Source organism: Anolis carolinensis, unplaced genomic scaffold, assembly GCF_035594765.1.
Source record: "Anolis carolinensis isolate JA03-04 unplaced genomic scaffold, rAnoCar3.1.pri scaffold_9, whole genome shotgun sequence".
Classification (NCBI taxonomy): domain Eukaryota; kingdom Metazoa; phylum Chordata; class Lepidosauria; order Squamata; family Dactyloidae; genus Anolis; species Anolis carolinensis.
The window spans coordinates 7,661,702-7,675,501 of NW_026943820.1; the positions used below are offsets into that span (position 1 = coordinate 7,661,702).

The following is a 13,800-nucleotide window of genomic DNA, read 5'->3' on the forward strand; positions in this document are numbered from 1 at the left end:
ACAAACCAGGGAAGCCAAACTCCCTAAAGGTTCTCAAGGGAAAACCTTCTATCCATTATCCCCTCGAGATGCCAAGCGGTTACTTCTGTGGAGTCCTTGTTTTTCAGATCTCTGGCGATGCAGAAACTCCCTTCTGTTGAAGGACACATTCTCTGGGGAACTAAGAACATCTGGTTCCGCCATGGGAGTAATATTTTCAATTTCTCTCCCAATTAAAGAATCACCCGAGCTATTTACAGCCGGCAGCTGTAACTGAAAAGAGCTCTGTGGGCTAGGTAAAAAGTCAGAATAAGTTTCATCCTGGTCAAAGTTCATTTCTGGATCAGGTTCAGAAGCCAAAGGTGGCTGGGGTATGACACTGTGGGTCCCCAGGTATTTTTGCCTACAACTCCAAGAAATCCTAGCCAGTTTAGGATTTCTGGGAGTTGAAGGCCATAGGATTTCTGGGAGTTGAAGGCCAAAACATCATGGGACTCGCCGGTTGAGAACCACTGCTCTAGGGCCTTCTGTGTGACTCTGTGGTCAGCTCCCTCCAGTCAGGCTGGAGAACCGAGAGATCTCTAGAGAGAATACATCACTAGGCATCTCTAGGTTCTCCAGCCTGGGTGCTTTTAAAAAGTAACTTTCCCAATTCAGGTACATGAATGAGACATGAGTAGGGATGGGAAGAGGGTGGAGAATCCCTCTCCCAAGACAGATGCAGGACATCCTTTCCTTTCATCTTTTCCATTTGGGTGTTGACAAGGAGCCTTTAGGGCAACTCAAACAAGGCATTGTAACAAGATCAAGGCTTTTAAAAAAAGAACCATTGAAGGTCAGTAAGGCTTAGCTTTAATCAAATGTCAAAACATTTCACCAAGTCTGGGCGACTCCCTGTACAGTCTGCTCTTGTCTTACTTTGCTATAAATAGCTGGTGTGTGGGCTTCTATAGTTCCAGAAAGTCATAATAATAGTTATACCTCTTCCTATTAGGAGCACTCGCAATGGGCAGAGGTTCATGTTTCCAGGTTTCTTGTAAGTTTAGCACTCCCCCTTCCATTGAATTTCATGCTGGTACCACCCACAGCATAGAACTCTCTATATTTGTGCACCTGTGCATAGTTTTATCCTTGAATTCATTTGAACAGGTATTGACTTAACACCTGGCCTTGTGTCAAGCTCAGGGATCAATACAATCCAGTGATGTTATCAACTCTTTGGTTCTTTGTTATGCCTTCCCATAATTTTTATAAAAAGTACAGGATAAAAGAAGGCTGAGGGAGTTGATAGCCATGTTTACGTATTTGAAACTATGTCACATCGAGGAGGTAAAAGGCTTGTTTTTTTTTTCTGGACACAATGAAACCATGGATACAAATTGTAGGAAAAGAGATTCCACCTAAACATTGGAAAGGACTTCCTGACAGTAGACGCTGCCAGGAAGTCTAGAGATGTCTCCTCTGGAGGTTTTAAACCAAAAGCTGGATGGTCATCTGTTAGAATGCTTTGATTATGCTTTTCCTGCATGGCAGGATGGGGTTGGACTGGATGGTCCTGGGGTGTTTCTTCTAACTTTATGATTCTGTGATGGGTTAGGGACTGGATTTGTTTTAAATTCTGACCAATTCTGATTTTTAGTCATCTAGTGTCTCTATGGGGAGAAAGGTGAGGTAATAATAATAACAATAATAATAATTCTTATGCTCCGTCTCCATCTCTCCGAAGGGACTCGGGGCAGCTTACGTGGGGTGACAGCCCAGGCAAATACAATAAGAAACATAAAATACATCAATTAACAAAAAATGCGCATGAATGAGAATAAACATTAACATAAAGATAGCAAAAACATTAGTAAAAAAGCATATTAAAATACGACAGTAAAATCATAAAAATGAACTGGGCAAAAGTGTGCTGAGCGAGTTTTGTAAACATGAGATAGTTGGTAAGGTGCGACAAAATCGTAGAAGATATGGAGTGGGGTAAACCCTGTGGTTATAACAAAAAATTAACAAAACAAGGTGCAACAAAACAAGGTATTAATAAAGTAAATAATCATTGTCAGAAAATGGAATTGGTTGAAAAGTGGAACCCAGATTTCTTACTTGCAGATGCAATACTTGTTGGGGCTCAGCAAGAGGCCGGGGATTTCTCAGAGGATGAGGGGGGATGATGGGTTTACTACTGAGGAGTCTTGTGTGGTCAGGGTGAATTGTAAGCCTTAGATCAGAGAGAAGTTCAGGCAGTTAAAGATGAGACAGAAGGTGTGTTTGGATTCCAATGTTTGTTCCTCAACAACAGGGGAAAAGTCAATTTCTCTTTGGAATTGGCCTTCAGCTGATGGGGAGTTTTCTCACAAGATCAGATTAGGCCTCTGCATGGAGGGAGTGAGTGATAGATTAATTACGTGGTCAGAAAGACTCTATAAGAAATCCTTGAAATCCAGGTATGTGAGGCATGATCTCATGGCTTCTTGGTCGGGCTTGGGCTTAATTTCAGTGATGTTTACTTGGTGTCTCTCAGAGCAGACAATGTTGCCAAAAGGTTCAGGTTCCTGTTTTAGCTCTCAAGTTTGTGATTCAAGTTTCCTGCGTTTGCCTATGTTCCTGGAAGAGTTTTACCCTGTGAAAAGTTCCTGCTTTCATGCTTACAGATTTATGCCTGTCTCAAAACGAATCCTCAAAAATTGGGTCTAAAAGGACTAAATGTAGGGTCAAAGTAGGTGTGTTGTATCTTTATTAAGAATAATAGAATCTCAGAATTGGAAGAGTTAATCACAAGCCAGCTTGATTGATTGCCCGCAGGACCAATAGGTCAGGGCTTCCGTTTGAACTGTCTGACCAGAACTTTCATCATGATCTGAGGAATGCAGGAGGTGCCTGCTTGTACTGATAACAACCTTAGCAAGCGGAGAAGAAGCGCCATGTGTCCAGAGAGTTATGGCTTTGAGTAATTGTATATAACTTGTAAATAAAGCAATTAGACCTGCTGGGATCAGCAGTAAAACAATGACTGAGCTGTCGTTTTGTTGGTGCCACTTTTGCTGCTGCATCAAGTGGTCCTTCGGGTGAGCAGACAGAGAGAACTGACTCATCAAAACAGTCAGGGTGACGGACGATTGATTTATCCCCCTCACTTCAGCCATTGACAGTCCAACCATTGCCATACATGACTCCAGCACTCTTGAACGTTCATCCAACCTCTGTTTAAAGACGTCCAAAGTTCACCAGCCTCTCAATTTCTCTTGCACTCAAGAAGCTCTTCTTAATGTTTAGCTGGAATCTCTTTTCTTGCAATTTTAATTAATTTCTACATCGTCCAATGCAATATAGGGGTCAACACCTGATGGACATTGACCACAAAGAGATATTGGAGGACCTAGGGATTGTTTTATTCGTAGTGTTTTTATTTTTACAGGGGTACTAAAGATAACTTGCCTACATTTGTTTTGTACCTAGAGATTTTCTTGAGATTCTTTTTTCTCATTGGGACATCTAAACAATTCAGTGGATATAGAGATTGGGAAGCAAGGGAGCCATGATTCTAACATGAAACTTTTGAAATACCCCCAATACAAAAATCTACGTGCAATTGTCTTTCGCTCTTTTTTGTCCACCAACTGCCTTTTTTTAAAAAAAAGCTTCTCCTGGTAGAATATATTTAAAAGCCATTATCAGAAAACTGCGGCTCATTCAGCTATTGTTAATTCCTTCTAGCTTAATGGTGTTGTCACCATGGAAGTAATGCTACGTTGGATACTTGCATTTTCCAGTCTGATTTTCTTTTTTACATTTTCAAGGCTTTCAAGCATCACGCTTCATGCCTGGCATAGCTGTGTTGGCGTAGGATGTATCTCCTTTCCTATTTTTATGCCTTTGAGTGATGCATGCATTTTTGCAGAGATCTGCATATTCACGCATATAATGTATGTATGTAACTCTGTATAGATATATTATATTTCATTGATATCCAGAGCAGGTTTTAATATTATGATTGCAGTTTAGACTGCATTCCTATAGACGCCTAACTAGGGGTACGTCTCATTGAAGTCAACACTGTTTTGTCTACAATCCTGTACACACTTATTTTAGACTAAGGCCCATTGAACACAATGTGGTTGAGTTCCAGGTGTATAATAAGGGCTTATAATAATGTAGGATTTTCCAGAAGTCCTAAACTCTTATGGCCCATACAGGTTCAGCACCTTGGAGAGTTCTTTTAAAGTTAACAACCAAGAGTGGATTTATTGCCCCGCCGGCTGGCACTTCTTTGGAACAGTTGTGGCTGTTGCTAGGTGAAGTGGCCCTTTGTTGTCACCGGACTGGCTGTTATGGAATTCCTGGTTGCTGTAAATGAATAGGCACCTCATTAAACACAAAGCTGCCCTAATATTTCCTCTACCTGTAGGGGTTAATCTACATACATATATACAAATCAAAATATGCATGTCTGTTTGTACCACAAAGGCTGTTGCTAGGTGAAGTGGCCTTCTGTGATGTCACCAGACTGGCTGTTGCTAGGTAAAGTTACTCTGATGTTACTGGACTGGCTGTTGCTAGATGAAGTGGCCCTCTGTGACGACACTGGACTGGCTGTTGCTAGGTAAAGTGGACCTATGTGATGACACCGGACTGGCTGTTGCTAGGTGAAGTGACCCTGTGTGATGACACTGAACTGGCTGTTGCTAGTTGAAGTGGCCCTCTGTGATATCACCGGACCGGCTATTGCTAGTTATAGTGGACCTATGTGATGACACCGGACTAGCTGTTGCTAGGTGAAGTGACCCTATGTGATGACACTGGACTGGCTGTTGCTAGGTGAAGTGACCCTATGGCTGTTGCTAGGTAAAGTGACCCTCTGTGATGACACCAGACTGGCTGTTGCTAGGTAAAGTAAACCTATGTGATGATACCGGACTGGCTGTTGCTAGTTATAGTGGACCTATGTGATGACACTGGACTGGCTTTTGCTAGGTGAAGTGACCCTGTGTGACAACACTGGACTGGCTGTTGCTAGGTGAAGTGGCCCTCTGTGATGTCACCGGACTGGCTGTTGCAATGTGAAGTGACCCTATGGCTGTTGCTAGGTTAAGTGACCCTCTGTGATGACACCAGACTGGCTGTTGCTAGGTAAAGTAAACCTATGTGATGATACTGGACTGGCTGTTGCTAGGTGAAGTGGCCCTTTGCGATGACACTGGATTGTCTATTGCTAGGTGACACTCTGTGATCTCACCAGGCTGGTTGTTGCTAGGTGAAGTGGCCCTTTGTGATGACACTGGATTGGCTGTTGCTAGGTGAAGTGGCCCTTTGAGATGTCACTAGGCAAGAAAGGTAATGTGTATATGAGGGGAAGGAAGGAAGGAAAAAAAGAAAGAAAGCAAATAAAGGAAGGGAGTGGGGAAGAAAGAAAAAGGAGGGAAGGAAGAAAGAGAAAGGAAAGGGGAAAGACATGAGAGGAGGGAAGAAAGAAAGAAAGAAAGAAAGAAAGAAAGAAAGAAAGAAAGAAAGAAAGAAAGAAAGAAAGAAGGCAGGCAGGCAGGCAGGCAGGCAGGCAGGCAGGCAGGCAAGCAAGCAAGCAAGCAAGCAAGCAAGCAAGCAAGCAAGCAAGCAAGCAAGCAAGAAAGAAAGAAAGAAAGAAAGAAAGAAGGGAAGGAGGGAAGGAAGGAAGGAAGGAAGGAAGGAAGGAAGGAAGGAAGGAAGGAAGGAAGGAAGGAAGGAAGGAAGGAAGGAAGGAGGGAAGGAAGGAAGGAAGGAAGGCAGGAAGGCAGGAAGGAAGGCAGGAAGGAAGGCAGGAAGGAAAGCAAAGAGGCAGCTGCTGCTTGGGCACCTGGGCAACGGTGACTATATATGCGCCACTATAGTATACAAGTGACAACACTGCAGATGAATAACGGTTTGTTAACAATCATTTGGTCACCGCAGTGTCAAACCATATTTTGTTATACGAAGAACATAATGTGCAAGGGAGTGTTGTGGGTCCTTCTCCTGGGAGAAGAGGCTGGTGTGATATTTACCTTGGGTCTGCGGAACGTACACTTCTTCTTGAACAAAGGCACACCTGCTATAGGGAAGTCACCCCATTTTTTATTTTCTGCTCTTTCCCTCTACAGTTGAGTCCCACAGAGCAAATTGCTGACAGCTCCTGAATGAATCAGGCAAAACATCCCTCCCGTCAACGGCACAAATAGCAATCAAGTCTTGGAAAAAAAACATGTGCGGAGCTGTTGATGAGTAGCACATGGCTTTGGAGAGGAGGAGGAGGAGGAGGAGCAGGAGGGCGGAGGGCGCTGTACAGCCAGATCCCGAAGGACTTCATGCTTATAAGGCGAGAGAGATGCTGAGCCAGAACCGGGCTCCACCGATGTGGCCAAACCAGGCAGAACCGGCAGCCGATTGACCGGCGGTGCCAGCCTTTGCTTCTTGGAACGGCACGGATCTGCTCATCCCGACAAAGAGCAAGACAGGATTTAAAATGCCAGCTAAGGGCAAATACTTCTTCAACGATAGCGAAGGCTGCAAGCTGACCGACCCTTTGTACGAGAAGTACCGCTACTCGAGTCAGCAGCACCCTCTCCTAGTCTTCCTGCTCTTCATCGCCATTGCCTACTGCATGACCCTCCTCGTTGTAGTCCTCAGCTACAATGTGAGTATACACTGCACTGCTTATATATCTATATAATAATAATAATAATAATAATAATAATAATAATAATAATAATAATAATAATAAAACTTTATTTATATACCGCCCTATCTCCCGGATGGGACTCAGGGCGGTTTACAGTCATAAAAGCAACATAACATTACATAACGACATAACACACATTATTAAACAAGGTAAAATAATACAACTATAACAATAAATCACACTTACATGACCAGATCAAGGGGACGGGAACCATATACTAGCTTTTCCCGGCCACGTGTTGCTGTGGCTTATGGGAATCCTTTGTTGGCCAGGTGGAATAGCAGTGAATAGCCTTGCAGTCTCAAAGCCTGGCCGTTTTCTGGAGTAGCTCGAGCTTTTTGTTGTATGAACGTAGAGGCATGGATGAAGGGTTGTGCTGCCAAGTTTAGTGTTTCTGGGAGGTGTAGTTTTGTTGTTTTGTCCTAGGCCGAAATTTCATTACCCTTTTATATACAGTAGAGTCTCGCTTATCCAAGCTAAACGGGCCGGCAGAAGCTTGGATAAGCAAATATTTTGGATAATAAGGAGGGATTAAGGAAAAGCCTATTAAACATCAAAATAGGGTTATGATTTTACAAATTAAGCACCAAAACATCATGTTATACAACAAATTTGACAGAAAAAGTAGTTCAATACGCATTAATGCTATGTAGTAATTACTGTATTTACGAATTTAGCACCAAAATATCATGATATATTGAAAACATTGACTGCAAAAATGGCTTGGATAATCCAGAAGCTTGGATAAGCGAGGCTTGGATAAGTGAGACTCTACTGTATATAGATTTAAGTTGAAATCCAGAAGTACTGGCACTGAAATTAAAAATGAGTAAGACATTGGAAACATCACTTGGCAATCCATGCATTTATTCACGGCAGTGCAGAGTCCAAGGATGCAGCTACGACGTAGAATGAATGTACAATGACACCTCTTTTACTGCCATGGATCAGTGCTATGGAATCAAGGGAGTTGTAGTTTTACAAGTCCTTAAGCCTTCTCTAGCAGCCCTCAGTGATGCAGCGGGTTAAAGCGCTGAGTTGTTGAACTTGCTGACCAAAAGTTCGGTGGTTCAAATCCAGGGAGTGGAGTGAGCGCCCGCTGTTAGCCCCAACTTCTGCCAACCTAGAAGTTTGAAAACATGCAAATGTGAGTAGATCAATAGGTACCGCTCCGGTGGGAAGGTAACGGCACTCCATGCAGTCATGCCGCCACATGACCCTGGAGGTGTCTATGGACAACGCCGGCTCTTCGGCTTAGAAATGGAGATGAGCACCAACCCCCAGAGTCGGACACGACTAGACTTAATATCAGGGGAAAACCTTACCTTAAGCCTTCTCTGCCAAAGACTTTTGGTGCATCGCCCAAACTACAACTCCTATGATGCCATAACAAGGAGTGATAGTAGTTCAAGTGGGGCCAAACTGTATTAATTCTACAATAGAGATGCACCCCATAGACAAAAAGGATATCAAAGTGGAAAATTGGATTCTTCCACATCATGAAAGGGAGAGGAAGCTTTACTCAAGCGTTACATATTGAATATTAAATTGTATTGTTATCAAGATATGATACTCTTTGTGGAAACGGTTAGGTAAAAGGTAAAGGTTTTCGCCTGGCATTAATTCTAGTCGTATCGGACTCTAGGGGTTGGTGCTCAACTCCATTTCTAAGATGAAGAGCCGGCGTTATCCTTAGACACCTCCAGGGTCATGTGGCGGCATGACTGCCTGGAGCGCCATTACCTTCCTGCCAAAGCGGTACCTATTGATCTACTCACATTTGCATGTTTTCGAACTGCTAGGTTGGCAGAAGCTGGGGCTAACAGCAGGCACTCACTCCACTCCCTGGATTTGAACCACTGACCTTTTGGTCAGCAAGTTCAGCAACTCAGCACTTTAACACACTGTGCCACCGGGGACTCCTAGAGAAGGCTTAAGGGCTTATAAAACTATAACTCCCTTGTCCATAGCACTGATCCATGGCAGTAAAAGAGGTGTCATTGTACATTCATTCTACAGTGTAGCTGCATCCTTGGACTCTGCACTGCTGTGAATGAATAAATGGATTACCAAGTGATGTTTCCAATGCCTTACCTTCCCGCCGGAGCGGTACCTATTGATCTACTCACATTTGCGTGTTTTCGAACTGCTAGGTTGGCAGAAGCTGGGGCTAACAGCGGGTGATAATTCTGCTCCCCGGATTCAAACCTGGGACCTTTTGGTCCGCAAGTTCAGCAGCTCAGCGCTTTAACACACTGCACCAACGGAGGCCCTTATATATTTTAAAGGGATTCTAATTACAGGATTGAATATAATTGTGTTGTCGAAGGCTTTCATAGCCGGAATCACAGGTGGCTGTGTGTTTTTCAGGCTATATATACCTCACAATCTCTGAGGATGCCTGCCATAGATGTGGGCAAAACGTCAGAAGGGAATACTTCTGGAACATGGCCATACAGCCCGAAAAACACACAACAACAGTTGAATATAATTGTTATCAAAATATGATTCTCTTGGTGGAAACGATTAATCAGTGCCAAATGGTGGAACTATGAAACTGGCTTTATATGATGTGATGACTTTCAGAGTTGTTCTTTTAGTGACATGACATATGCTATTCACGCAAAAGCTCCCAGTGTTTGTTTTTCGGCATCTTCAGACAAAGAAGATCATGTAGTATGTGGTCATTATTGTCCATGTGTGCCTTCAGGTTGTTTATGAGTTTTGGCAACTTCAAGGTGAACCTATCACAGGGTTTTCTTGGCATGGTTTCGTTCAGATGGAGTTTGCCTTTGCCTTCCTCCAACTCAGAGACTTGTCTAAGGTCAACCACCCCAAAATTTAATTTCTGACTTTCTGTTGTGATAGGAAGGGACTTTTGCCTGAGATCCTGGAGAACAGTTTTCGGTTAGATGAAAATAATGTAGATCAGGAGTTCAGGACCTACTGGTAGATCTTTGTGATGGGTCAGTAAAGATTTTTTGACTCATAGTTGCTTAACAATCGCAACTCCTTAAGTTGATGGTATTGAAATAATAATAGTAATAATAATAATAATAATTGTGGAAAAGAAAAAGATTTGGATCATTGATGTTGCCATCCCAGGTGACAGTCGCATTGACGAAAAACAACAGGAAAAACTCAGCCGCTATCAGGACCTCAAGATTGAACTGCAAAGACTCTGGCAGAAACCAGTGCAGGTGGTCCCGGTGGTGATCGGCGCATTGGGTGCTGTGCCAAAAGATCTCAGCTGGCATTTGGAAACAATAGACATCGACAAAATCACGATCTGCCAACTGCAAAAGGCCACCCTACTGGGATCTGCACGCATCATCTGAAAATACATCACACAGTCCTAGACACTTGGGAAGTGTTCGACTTGTGATTTAGTGATACGAAATCCAGCATGTCTATCTTGTTTGCTGTGTCATAATAATAATAATAATAATAATAATAATAATAATAATAATAATAATAATAATAATAATAATAATAGATGATGATGTTGAACGAAACATGAGCTTGGTTTTGAATGGAAGAATTCTGAGGTGCGTTCAGTTCTTAGAGTAGGTTCTTACAATTATTTAAGTCTAAATGTATAATTTTGGATTAGTAAATGCATGCTCCAATACACAAGAGAAAAGAGAGTCCAGCCACTTTTCCATGTTCCTAATATTTACTAGATTATTCAACAACAACAACATCATTTATTACGTTCAATAGACTGGTGGTGTAAAAGCATTGAGCTGCTGAAGTTGCAGACCAAAAGGTCACAGATTCGAATCCAGGGAGCGGAGTGAGTGCCCACTGTTAGCCCCAGTTTTTGCCAATCTAGCAGTTCAAAAACATGCAAATGTGAGTAGATCAATAGGTACCCGCTCTGGCAGGAAGGTAACAGTGCCGGCCACATGACCTTGGTGTACCTTTACCTAGAACCATCAGTAAATGGACCAGGTTATTATGTTCAAGAAGGTCCAAAATTGCATATCACTTATGGTCAATTTCATGACTCTTCATCACTTTTGCTTTCTCTTTCACAGGAGCCTCGCGATCACCTTGCATTTGTCATAACAGTGAGCGTTGCTCTCATGATCTTTATCATCATGTATGTGCTGGTTTACATCGAATACTTCTTTTGGTGCCAACTGGAGCTCTTTGCTATTGTGATTTGGATCTGCTTGCTGGCCATTGGATATGTGTCTATTTTTGACAAGAGACAAACGACTCAACTTTCGGCATGGGAACAGGTATTTGCCCCTTGTATTCATCTGTATTTCAGTCCTTCCATTCAAGAATCCATTGAATATGGCAATATTCTCCAACTTGGTGTCTTCAAGGTATTTGGGACTATCTATCCTACCATCTTTGACCATTAGTCCAAAACCAAGCTGGAGAATGTGGTATCTACGAGGGTTGAATGAAAAGTAATGCCTCCACCTTCGTTACTTGGATTTGGATGGGAATATTTTAATAAATCAAACACAGAAATAATCCTTGGAATGTGCTCTTTAACTACCAGTATTTACAATTACACATCATCACCAGACACTTGGATACATTTCTGCCAACAATGAACAAGTTTTCTGAAGCCGTCACGGAAGAAGTCGACACTCTGTTTCCGCAACCGGCATCTCACAGTTTATTTATTTATTTATTTATTTATTTACAGCATTTATATTCCGCCCTTCTCACCCCGAAGAGGACTCAGGGCGGATCACATTACACATATAGGCAAACATTCAATGCCTTTTAACATAGAACAAAGACAAGACAAACATAGGCTCCGAGCGGGCCTCGAACTCATGACCTCCTGGTCAGAGTGATTCATTGCAGCTGGTTTCAGCTGGCTTGCTCTCCAGCCTGCGCCACAGCCTGGGCCCAGTTCTCTTAACATCTTCATTAGAAGCATAAAGATGTCCCCACAGATCTCCTTTTATTATTGGGAACAGATGGATTCTCTGATGAATCTCCTTTAGGGTGACACCTTCTGCTGTCAAGAATTCAATGACTGCATGTTGCTTAAGTCGCATTGACTGACCATCTGCGCAGGGTTCCATACTTTGCACTTTAACAACACAACCGTTCAATGCTAAGGCTTCCTGCCAAATGGAACTGTAGAGGAGAGTCTACTGAACAAGCCAGTACTTGCCGCATACCAGGACTGCCATCTGTTGAGGAGTTACGAAGGTGGAGGCATTACTTTTCATTCAACCCTCGTATGTTCACCCCAATCTTATTTGATCCTTCATCCTACATGAGATGGATTCTGCCTGTGATTCTTACATGATATGGATTCTGCTTGTCTCCATCTCTATATCCAATCCATGTTTGGTGGGTTCTGAGATGGAGACGAACAGAAAGTTATGCAAAAATCTGAGTTCAATGGATGACTGGGAATTTGGATTTCAACTTCAAATTCTCAGATTTAAGATGGACATCCTGATGACTTTCCATAGTTTTTCTATCTCTGCTGTGTTTATTCAAACTCATTTTCAAATCCGTGTTTAAAAGAATTGAAATGGCTTCCAATTTAAGGCTGCCTGGCTCTCCCTAGATGCTGCTCATTATGCAAATGGGCCTGGCTAATCACCTGCAGGGTGGGGAATCGTTTAATTAGGACATCAATTTGCAAAACTAATAGTTCTTTGATTGTGAGCAATTAGGGGCAGCATAGAGAGTTGCAGCTGTGGGTGTGCCTTAGAGGAATGATGTTCAAGCTAGAGAGAGAGAAGGCCTACGTAGAATGGATGGGAAGAATATGAGCAAGGCCCCTGTGTGTATTGGTTTGCATGTGGCTGAACTTGATGGTTTGGTGTCTTTGGCTTAGAGACAGGTATCATCACGAAAGGTATAAAATGGGAATAATAATAATAATAATAATAATAATAATAATAATAATAATAATAAGGAACCTGCTTTGATTGAAGTCAAAAATTAGAAACTCCTCAAAGCACAGCACACAAAAAAAGTACAAGAAAACCACACTACAAACTAGAGCTGACAGCTGGCACAACAAAACATTACATGGAAAGTTCCTTGACAAAACTGAAGTACAAGCTGATAAGAAGAAGACCTGGCTCTGGCTCACGAATGGGACCCTGAAGAAGGAGACAGAAAGCCTGATCCTTGCAGCCCAGGAGCAAGATATCAGGACAAAGGCAATTAAGGCCAAGATCGAAAAATCAGCTAATGACCCAAAATGCAGACTCTGCAAGGAAACCGACGAAACCATTGATCATCTCCTCAGCAGCTGTAAGAAAATCGCACAGACAGACTACAAACAGAGACACAACTATGTGGCCCAAATGATTCATTGGAACTTATGCCTCAAGTACCACCTTCCAGCAAGTAAAGAACTCGCGGGATCACAAACCTGCAAAAGTATTGGAGAATGAGCACGCAAAGATACTGTGGGACTTCCGAATCCAGACTGAAAAAGTTCTGGAACACAACACACCAGACATCATCATAATAATTGTGGAAAAGAAAAAGGTTTGGATCATTGATGTTGCCATCCCAGGTGACAGTCGCATTGACGAAAAATAACAGGAAAAACTCAGCCGCTATCAGGACCTCAAGACTGAACTTCAAAGACTCTGGCAGAAACCAGTGCAGGTGGTCCCGGTGGTGATGGGCACACTGGGTGCCGTGCCAAAAGATCTCAGCCAGCATTTGGAAACAATAGACATTATTACAATCTGCCAACTGCAAAAGGCCACCCTACTGGGATCTGCATGCATCATCCAAAAATACATCACACAGTCCTAGACACTTGGGAAGTGTTTGACTTGTGATTTTGTGAAACGAAATCCAGCATGTCTATCTTGTTTGCTGTGTCATAATAATAATAATAATAATAATAATAATAATAATAATAATAATAATAATAATAATATTTTTATATCCTGCCTCCATCTCCCCGAAGGGACTCAGGGCGGCTCACATGGAGACAAGCCCGAACAACACAGTTAAAATATAGCATAGGATTCATAAAAACAGCAACATAATAAACAAAATAGGCAGCACATAAAATAACACAGTATAAACACGATATTAAAACATGATGAAGTAAGCCTAAAAGGCAGCTCCTCTTGCAGTATGTTTGAACATAAACGCATGAGATTATAACGATC

The 13,800-nt window shown here is 42.4% G+C and overlaps 1 protein-coding gene across 3 annotated transcripts in view; it reads left to right on the forward strand.

The window, feature by feature from the left end:
• adcy7 (adenylate cyclase 7) overlaps positions 1 to 13,800 on the forward strand; it is a 106,011-nt gene that overhangs the window by 39,796 nt on the left and 52,415 nt on the right. For 2 of the 3 annotated variants that reach the window (XM_008115627.3, XM_008115628.3), the window contains exons 2-3: positions 6,090 to 6,622; positions 10,708 to 10,914. In XM_008115627.3, the coding sequence (XP_008113834.1) occupies positions 6,452 to 6,622; positions 10,708 to 10,914 (378 nt within the window). In that variant the 5' untranslated portion in view covers positions 6,090 to 6,451. Of the gene's footprint in view, positions 1 to 1,395; positions 4,994 to 5,063; positions 6,623 to 10,707; positions 10,915 to 13,800 lie in introns of those variants that run through there. The other variant, XM_062961744.1, reaches the window with a different exon arrangement.